Genomic DNA, 10840 nt, shown 5'->3' on the forward strand with positions numbered 1-10840 from the left:
CAATTTTAATAAACATTTTCAAATGTGTCAGTTGAATGTATTTACCAGTGTAAACTGACGTATTTTCCTCAAAAAGATTAAGTGCAGGTACCTAAACGTAATTGGCTGGTATTAGCTCCCTAGCGTCGGGATAAGCCTCGCAAGCTTGATTGCAGTATCTAATGGAACAATACTTTATCTGTATTTACGATCCACTGTGGATATTCAACTTCTGTAATACATTTTGATATTACAATCAGAGGTTGAAATTATATATTTAAATTATGCTTCCGCTGTGCATTATATAATTGTGTGGTTTGACTATATTGTTGCCAACATCGTCACGGTAATCCCCCACCGGGCCCACCGGTGAGACACGTGGAAATCGGGGTGTGACAATTATATAGTTATTTAACCTTTGTTTAATTTTAATTACAGTGGGAGCGGTCCAACATATATATATTTTGGTGATCGAAGCGTTGGCTGCTGGAGCTGGAGCTGCAGGTTTACCACCGGAACTTGCACTTGGTTTAGCCTCTCAAATTGTATGTGCGACCGTGAAGTGTTGATTGTTTCAGGTTCTGGAGCAGCATCTATGGCTACCCAGACAGAGAAAGATCCAGGTCAATAGGTCAATGATGTAACTTCTCAAGCCGGAACCACCATAGCCGGAGTTCATGAGCTGGAGAAGTCTGGTTTTCATGGGATATTGATAAATGTTGTTGCTGAAGCAAAGCGCAGCTGCGAGCTTTCCTATGACTAGCTTATTTATATATGTTTCTTGACATGCATTAAAACAGTTTGACGATGTAGTCTCCTATATTATTAGTTTACATGACCACATTTTGTGGAATTACCTGCCTGCTATTCTGATTGCTAGAAATATGTTTGTGGTTTCAAATAAAAAAGAACTCATTTAATTTTAAAAAATTAGAATGCCATTTCAAGTGGAACAAAGCTTACAAGTACAACAAAAAAAGGCATAGGCGTTCACTGTTCACCTTACAGATCTACAATATACATTTACATGACAATATTTCTAGAAAAAATATGAATTTGTAGCTCAAGAGATCCATATACATTGGCTCAATTCGCCTGCAAATTATGGTTTTCAATTGCTAAATGTGGGATCCGGGTGGGTAATAGGTTAGACCAGAGCTCCGTATCAGATCACGAGCATGGTAATAACTGCTGCAACAAAAAAAGGATAATGAGCTAAGAGATCTTGACATCTACACTCTATATGTCCTACATTCACTTTAATCGCTCTCCCACCTAGAAACTGCAACCAACAAACACACACCGTGTTAAAACATAGTATTACAATGCGAGTTTCGAGGGCGAAATGGTAAATTCCAAAAAGGTAAAAAAAAAAAGTAATGCAAAACCCGTCAATCAAGATTCTCAATAGCGTCGTTCATTTCACTATCAGGACGCCATAGACACAAATCCAAAACCACGAGATCCTCACTTTCCTTGTCGTAAACAATCCATGAATGGACCACCTTCTCCTGTTGTGTTCTCTAAAAGCTGCTCAAGACGTTCACCATCTGTGTCCCATGGTAGGTTCCCGACCTACATTGTATATGGAGGTCCAGAATTGGCGCCCGTCTTTTTATCAAAACACTTGATGTTTAGAAGTGTTACTTCAGCAGGCTTGTTAAGGCCTTGTCCTATCGGTGGTTTTTTCGTCTCATTATATAAAGAATCACTTTGTGAGTTTGCGGTTATTAAACTGGATAAGAGACTCGAGGTCCAGTCATCTCACATCGTTTTCCTCAATTCATGGTGAAACTACACTCATTCAGTTGTACAAGGTATAACTTTCAAATTAGAAAAAAAGAACGAAAAAGTGGGATTAGAGAACACTGAACACTCCCGCCTTTCAACAGAATGCATGCTTTGTGGAAACATCCATGGCCTCCCCCTTCAACTAACCTGAGTGAACCCATGGGTAGAATTTTAGTACACAATTCGAACATACAACATGAAGAGTGTCAACACGAGTGGACCAAACCTGGTAAGACCATTTGGTGTGTGTCAAGTCCCGTTTTCCCATGGTCAAAACCATATAGAACCTACCACCGTGCCTCGTACACTCTCTCCCAACTTTAATAATGTCCCCCGCTATTCTTACGGAAAAAACGCTTGTTAATCGAACATTGTGGAATCAACACGTTAAAAAAGACAAGAAACTAACTGATAATCCCATGTTCCACTACCTGCTGTTTCTAAAATCCATAATAAAAAATAGAAAGAATCGCACCATTTTCTTATACAATCGATCAGAACTGTTGTATTCAAATCAAAATCGAATCTGGCACATAGTTCCATATTGTTGGTTTGGAAGCGAGAGAAGTGTCACTGCTGCAGAACATCATCAACCACAATTTGAAACCCTAATTTGCAGGGTGAATAGGTGGTGGCCGAAGTGAGTAGGCAAGAGTCGATGTTACAACGGTAGAATAGGTGAATCGCATGGCTGCAAAATCACGGTTGCTGCAATGGTAGAAACTGAGTTGATGATACTCATATTGATGAGAAATTAGGGGATGGGAGGCGAAGGTGTAGTGGTAGGTTCAATGGTGTTGGTGGTTGAAGGTGAGATGTGACCGAAGAAAGAAATACCTAGGAGGGAGTTTTATGGGTGAGAGACGCTGGAATCAGGGATGGTGGCATAACTGCATAAGCATAAAAATAGGAGGTAAAACTGGAATTGAAAAATAAAAACTTTCAATTTTTTTTTGGGTTTGAACAAGTGAGATTCATTCTCAAACATAACTGAACAGTTATTGTGGTCAAGATCATCCCGAATTACAGTTAGACTATGCGTAGTGGTAGAGAAAAATAATGCCCCTACCATGCGGCATTATTCGACACGTGTCATCCCAGTCAGCATGGGGCGTTATTGCGAAAGTGGTGTAGTGGGAATAATATCTAATAATGCCCCTTCCAATCATTAAACAAAAAAAAGTTAAAAAAAATATATAAAGCAAACAGTGGTTAGTCAAACATTGGAGAAATCCCATTGGCCACATGCAAAATCCCCCCAACAACTTCAGCGTTTTAATTATAACGCTTACATGCATTTTTTTGAAAAACAACGCCGGATAACGCCTAGTGTAATGGGGTGGGGGGCGTTTTGGGGCGTTTTTTTTTCAATTTTTTTTTTTAAATACCGCCCCACTACGGGTGGTCTTACTAGCAGTTCCCTAATGAGCAGAAAAATTAAGAGGCAACCACCAAAATGTGGAGATAATGGGCAGGAAAAGATGGAGGTAACCACCTGCTGGGAAAACCACAAACAACTGCTCTGAACCGCCATGAGAGCGGTTTTTTTGTGAGTTTAAGTGGTTGAGATTTAATCTCAGCCAAATCCAACGGTAGATATGAATTTGCAAGGTAGTTACACTTAATTGGTTTAATATATATATATATATATATATATAATTTATTACACCTTATATTAAGGAACTAATAATAATGATAATGAAAATGGTAAAACAACATTTTGTAGTACGCGACTACTACGCGTAGTCAGATAATATTAGACAATGCCTACATAGCCAGTTAGTTAGTTGGTTACAAAAAATGCGCAATATAATGACATATATGACAATCAATAATAAATAAATTTATGGGGGGGGGGGGCTAAATGGTGTTGCTTGGTGATGTTGTTCCTTTGTTTCCGAGATCTTGAGTGAGTTCATATTTAAGTTCGACATTGGTAAGTTTGACATGTCATGTCTTATAAACTTTTATGATTTTGTATTAATTTATACAAGTTTTAAATGACAATACAATAATCTCTCCTATAGAAGTCTTAAATAGCATGGTACCTAATTGTCAATGTACAATCAGCAGTGAGTTTTAGCTTTAACTTGTCTTGAAAAGTTATACATGGTAACTAGCTCGTATCAAACCATCTCAACATATAAATTTTATTAAATCAAGCCAATCCCTCGCAAGAAGCTAGAGGAATGCAATAAAACACCAAACAAATAAATACAAGGTAAATACACCGAGCGTAACAAAACAAGAAGTTATAGGGTTACATTTCAAATCAAACTAAAAATCCATTTTTGCCATGTTCTTTTTCTATAATCCAATTCAACTTGTTCACCTTGATGTCTTCTACCCCCCCCCCCTCCTCTCTCCAGCCCCCAACTCCCACACACACACAACCAACGCCCGCCCATAGTGACAGCACAAAGATGGAAAGAGGCAATATTTTCCCCTAGTTAGGCTTTTGTATTTGGTATGGTCTTTCAAGAACTTGCTCTATCGTGTCACGGTGTGTCATCTATAATACACAAACAGATAAAATTATGACACATAACGCAATCAGTTACATGGATTAGGTTCAAGAGTGAACACTAGTGTAGCTTGCGAACTGAGTGAGCTAATCCTGACCATACACATGTGTAGATCAATGGCTAGGATTTGATGTTGAAATACACTAGTGTATTTTACGATTTGATGATGAGATCCTGACCATACACGTGTGTAGATCAATGGTCAGAATTTGTTCACTCAGTTCGCAAATACACTATTGTTCACTCTAGAACCCCATCCTCAGTTACATATAATTAAAAATTAAATACTTTAAATTCAGGTAAAAAATAAAATTAAATACTTTAAATTCAGATAAAAGATAAAACTAATGAAAAAGGTAGGGTGTATAGAAAGGGGGATATGGATATTTTTTCCCCCTTTATTTAACCCGATCTCTCCCCCGTTGGCGTATCTCTCTCGCCCCCAAATTCCACAACTCACAACCCCCCTTTCTCTCTTTCTCCTTCGATCCCTCTCCACATCCACAGGTACCTACTTCCTTTCTTCGTTTCATTTCCCTTACATTTTATTTATTTATTTATGTCATCTTGTTGTTCGCCCTTCAGATCTCTTTGTGGTGATTCATTCACTCTTATTATTTCATTTACAATTTCTTACGCTTTTCCTTTCCATTAGGTTACATATATATCCTTGTGTTTATTTATCCGCATGTAGGTTTCAAAGGTTGATCTATCATTCTATTGTGTAACTTATCATATCCTTTACATTTCTTATCTTATAGATCCATTAGGAGGTACATTCAATTTGGTTGTGGACCAAATGTTAGGTTTATTCAGATCCCATCGGCTGTCGTTATATTGTAATATGTGTTTATACACACACACGACACACGAAGAATGTTAATCTGGTAATCGATTTAAACTCGACCTAAAATACAGCTAACATTAGGTTTTTTTTAGTGATCTGCAGTTGGTTGGTGTAACTGTGTTAGTTAACTTAGTTTTACATACATTCTCAGATCCAATATATATGCTTTTTACAGTTAATTTTCATGTACATGTTGAGAAACTGAATTTCTCTTGTGATCTAAAATTTAGAATTCAGCTACTGTATAATCGATTTAATTTCGATCTAAAATACAGCTAGCATTAATTTTTTTAAGTGATCTGCAGTTGGTTGGTGTAACTGTGGACCTGTGGTAACTGTGTTAGTTAAGTTAGTTTCACATGCATTCTCACTTCTCAGATCCAATGTATTTATTTACTGTCGGTTAATTTTTGGTTTATGGTTTTGTTTTCTTGTTGCATGATATTGTTTTAGTGATTTATATGAATTGGTTTGATTTGCAGGGATCCTACGCGGCAAAAAAATGGGGCTAACGTTCACGAAACTCTTTAGTCGGCTGTTTGCCAAGAAGGAGATGCGGATCTTGATGGTGGGTCTTGATGCAGCTGGTAAGACGACCATTTTGTACAAGCTCAAGCTTGGTGAGATCGTGACAACGATTCCTACCATTGGTATGTACTCTTTCGTAGATTGGTTAGAAATACGTGTGGCATTGCTATCTGGCCCATTGATTTATATTGGTATGCTCTTATGTGTTGTTATTTCTGGTGAACGGAATGGACCTTTTGATTTAAAACTTTGATCTGAATGTTTCTGTTTGTTGTGCTGCATTCTTGTAAGGTTTCGGGCTCATGTTGTATGAGTCATAGTTGTCAATAGCGGCTGTAGCGTGCTATGTAGCGATGTGCGCGTATGGCGCTATAGGGTGTTTAGCGACAAATAGCGACGTTTCTGTAATTTTTTAATTAATTATGGAGTGAATTTCAAGGATTGTCCTTTATCTTTATACCCATTTTCAGGCGCTGTCCTTTATGTTCAAAATTGACGAGTTTTGTCCTTTATATTTTCATATCATACACGTTTTGTCCTTTAGGCCTAACCCAGTTAGTTTTTTCAGTTAAATTTGGTCATGTGCTTTGCACATGAGGGCATTTTTGTCAATTCAAAGGTTGCAGAAGCTTTGAGCTGTAAATCTGCCGTTGAACTTACCTTTGAATTGACAAAAATGCCCTCATGTGCAAAGCACATGACCAAATTTAACTGAAAAAACTAACTGGGTTAGGCCTAAAGGACAAAACATGTATAATATGAAAACATAAAGGACAAAACTCATCAATTTTAAACATAAAGGACAACGCCTGAAAATGGGTATAAAGATAAAGGACAATCTTTGAAATTCACTCTTAATTATGTAAATATAAATAACAGTGCCCATTAGTTTTTTTTTTCACGATTGAAAAAAAAAGAAGCTTATTTGGATGATTAGTGAGTGTATTTTAGCTATTTTTGTCAAAAAACATACATGTAAAATATTTCTTAAATTTTTATATGCTTTATTATCTCAGTTTTGTCTAAAGTGTAACTTGATTCTTCTCAATTATGTTTCTCACCGATGATATTTGTGATTCTTTGCAGGGTTTAACGTGGAGACCGTGGAGTACAAAAACATCAGCTTCACCGTCTGGGATGTCGGGGGTCAAGACAAGGTAAGAATATCTTTGGTTTTTGACTACTGGTTGGTATCTAGTAATACATTTGTATATTTTAATCCATAGTTTTTAATTTTTATGTCTTAAGAGTTTTATTCTTTGTTGTCTTTCTCTGTATGCACAGAGAGAGACATTTCTGTTGCTATTAAAATACGTATGGATTTTTTTTTTAAATATATACAATGGTATATATGCAGATCCGTCCGTTATGGAGGCACTACTTCCAGAACACACAAGGTCTTATCTTTGTGGTTGATAGCAATGACAGGGATAGAGTTGTTGAGGCAAGAGATGAATTACATAGGATGTTGAATGAGGTAACTTTATTATTATTATTATTATGGTTTCTGTTTTTATTATCATTGCAGATATATTAAATTTGCATTCATTTTTAATAACATATTACATATGTTGGCTTTTCATCTGGTAAATTTTGTTGATGAGTTATCTTTTTTATTAGAATCTATCAAAATTTTCTATAATGACCAGATAAGTGGAATTATTTACAAATGTATCTACAGGACGAGCTTCGAGATGCAGTCTTGCTTGTGTTTGCTAACAAACAAGATCTTCCAAATGCAATGAATGCTGCCGAAATCACTGATAAGCTTGGCCTTCATTCCCTTCGCCAACGCCACTGGTAAATTCTTGTCTGGATGCAAATATAAGAGAACGGATCAAACGTGTTAGAGTAGTCTATAACATTATTAATTGTTTATGTAATCATAATAGAAACAATAAGTATGTGTTTAGCTAAAAAATATGGACAAAAAAATGTCTGTTACTTTGCCGTAAATCGTTTGTGTATATTATCCTCATTGGTGGCTCTTGTTTACCATAGGTACATCCAGAGCACCTGTGCAACCTCAGGAGAGGGACTTTACGAGGGTCTCGATTGGCTTTCCAATAACATCGCTAACAAGGCACGTAAATAACCAGCAATTTTTTTTTGTGTTTTATTTTTATCTTTTAATTTTTTATTTTTTATTTTGTCTGCAACAGGCATAAGATGAAACAAGACCAAACCTAATGTCGATCTTGGATGCTGGGAGCTTTTGCTTTGCTCTGTGTGTTTGTTAATGGGTAGCAAATGTGTCTACTTATATAATATTTGGCTGTATTGCAGTTACTTTTTAAAAGCATTGTCTAAAGTTTGTAACAGAGGTTAATTTTGATTGTTTTATTATATGATGATGATGTTTCTTAACTAATGGTTTTGATCTACCTTATGGTTTTGTGGTGGTGGCACGGGGTTGAAGATAGTGACGGTGATGAGGTAGGGGGTAGTGCGGTGATAGAGGTGGAGGTGTAGTGGGGATGGTGAGATGGTGGTGGTGTGGTGAGGTGGTGAAGAGGAAGTAGAATAGAGAGAGAAAGATGGTTGTGTGTATAATATGGGTAAAAGTGTTTTGTAAGTACCATATGCAATTATACCTAGGTGTTAAATGACTAAAATACCTTTATACTCAAGTGACTTATTGGATGGCGTTGCAGATTTAGACTCAAATCGTTACATATTGAAAAACCTCATATAGTAAAAAACTTTGACTTTAGACTCGAGTAGTTAAAACTATCAAAGCTCAGACACTTAAAAAGGAATTTTCACAAACTACCACCACCTTAACAAAACGCCACAACCACCCTCTCTTCCCCATCGTCTCCGTCGGCACCACACACTTCAAGAAAGAGCTTGTCATCTCCTCTGGGCCTATCTATAATACCGCCCGTGTTCTTAATTTCATGATTTTTTAAGTTATATCAACCTTTATTCAAGACCGTGATAATACTAGTCATATTAGATTAGATTGTTTCTTACAGTAGTCCACCATAATAATGGCAACAAAATGCATCCATAAGCGAAAAATAAAACCTTTGGACTAAACTGACAAAATGGTCCAAACCACAAGAACGACAATGGCGTTTAACTCTGCCACTTGACGGCCTTCTTTTTTTATTTTTTTTTCGTTTACACCCTTAGGTTTTAATTTACATGTTTAGTCATGCGACTTCAATTTTCCTGATATACATATTTAGCCCATGTATTTTGATAAAATTCTTATTTTTCTTGCTAACTGACGAACCAACTTGACTTCCGGTGCAACACGGAGGTAAAATTACTAGTTATAATTAAGTTTAAATAAAAAGATGGCGCCACTCAAAGTTTATTAATAATATAATCAGTTATATATATATATATATATATTTTGATAATTTGTGTTTTTAGCAGGAGTAAAATGGACAATTCATACTCACTTAAGTGATAATTTTAACGACGTTAACTGGTAAGGACCACCGTAGTTACAACATTCATGCAACAAGGATCATCAAGTAACAAATTTACAATCATCGCAACAAACCGTGTAATTATTAAACTTTAAAGACCGTTGTACAAGACGTGCAATGCAAAGAGACCAACCAAGATCTAAGCATTCACATCCATTCCATCATATTTTCACCCTAAATTACACTAAAAAACACTACATTTTCTCTCTTCTTTTCAATTAAATAATATTTTTTATACATTTATCATTACCTTTTCTCTTTCCTCCACTCACAACCACTTTTAAAATATATTAAAAATTTATAGGGGGTGAACAGTGTCCCCCAAATATACAGATAAACATTAACATTTTCTCTTTCATCCACTCACAACCACTTTTTATACTCTTTTTTTTTGAACGGCAAATTTGGATCACTGACGGACCACCGGTGTAACACCCCGTGTTTTCCCAAAAGTCAAAGTCAAAGTCAAGAGTTGACTGTTATTGGAATTAAAGATCAATAAAGATTAATTTCATTTTAGTTTCATTTTTGATTTTCATATTATTTGGAGTAAGTGTTGTATAACCAAACTAATCGGCCGATAATCGAACTGTGAATCAACGACCGACTGTGAATGATAGGAAGTAACAATGCAATAAAGCTAGTCAATCAATAATCAAGCTAATCAAATCAATCATCGAACTCAAGTGTGGATAATTTTAATGCTTTTATATGTGTGTGTGTGCCTTACGTGTTACTTGTGCATGCTTACTTTATGTTAAAGTGTGTGGTGAATCAATCAAAATCAATCAAGACTCAAAGGTGAATCAAACTCAATGGAAATCGAACCCGAAATGGTTGTAAGGATGCTCGTATGTTAGATATAGTAGTTGAGACTAAAAGTAATTTGATTAGGAATTCTATCATTCTCAAATCATCGTTCACCGAAGTCGAAATATCAAAAATCGTCGCGAAACACTCAAAAACCAGGCAAGCCGATCGAACAGGGCAACCTGATCGAACAGGCTAGCCGATCGAACAGGCTGTTCGATCGGACAGCTGCTCGATCAGGGATGCTGTTCGATCAGCTGACCCTTTCCTCTTTTGGAAGCCTATAAATAGGGCTGTCCTTGTCAAACTTTCCACTTTTGGAAAAGCTCTGACCGACCAGCCTCTTCTTCTCACTAAATCTCAGATTTCTCTCAAACCGGTAAGTATTTCGCTCTAATCTTTGTACGTTTTTGATCCTTGATCGATTCTCCATCTTTCTATCTTTCAAAATCTGAATTTCATCCATGAAATCACCAAGATCTAGGTGTTCTTGGGTGATGTCATAATGTGTTCTTCAAGAACACTAAGTTTTGACATCATTCCACCATGAATAACTTAGATCTAACCGATTTCCACATAAATAACCTAAAATCTACCAAAGATCTTAACATTTCACGGTGGAAAAGGATTGGAAGATGGGTTTTCATCTATCTTTCAACTCTTTTACGCTCAAAAAGGTGAAAACGAGACTTGAACCGATTTACAAATCAATCTAAACAAACACATGGTTCAAGATTCGGGTTCTACCGAGAGATATACCGATTTCGGGTTAAGCGTTAAACTTAAGTTCCAAACCGCCTCTGGCCGAGCTTGGGTGATTCCTGCTCGAGTCAGTAGACTAAGTAGGGACTTCAGCTTTGTGATTCAACTCGTAGTCAAAATATCTCTAAAACATCAACAATTAACGGGAAGAAACA

The 10840-nt window shown here is 36.4% G+C and overlaps 1 protein-coding gene across 1 annotated transcript; it reads left to right on the top strand.

The window, feature by feature from the left end:
- The first annotated feature begins 4661 nt into the window (after positions 1–4661).
- Positions 4662–8041, top strand: LOC110871683 (ADP-ribosylation factor 2). The gene is made up of 7 exons (XM_022120401.2): positions 4662–4802; positions 5625–5792; positions 6757–6827; positions 7028–7147; positions 7352–7470; positions 7672–7753; positions 7833–8041. The coding sequence occupies exons 2-7, from the start codon at positions 5645–5647 to the stop codon at positions 7836–7838; spliced, it is 546 nt and encodes a 181-aa protein (XP_021976093.1). The 5' UTR covers positions 4662–4802; positions 5625–5644; the 3' UTR covers positions 7839–8041.
- Positions 8042–10840: the final 2799 nt, after the last annotated feature.

The sequence above is a fragment of the Helianthus annuus genome, chromosome 8, assembly GCF_002127325.2.
Source record: "Helianthus annuus cultivar XRQ/B chromosome 8, HanXRQr2.0-SUNRISE, whole genome shotgun sequence".
NCBI lineage: Eukaryota > Viridiplantae > Streptophyta > Magnoliopsida > Asterales > Asteraceae > Helianthus > Helianthus annuus.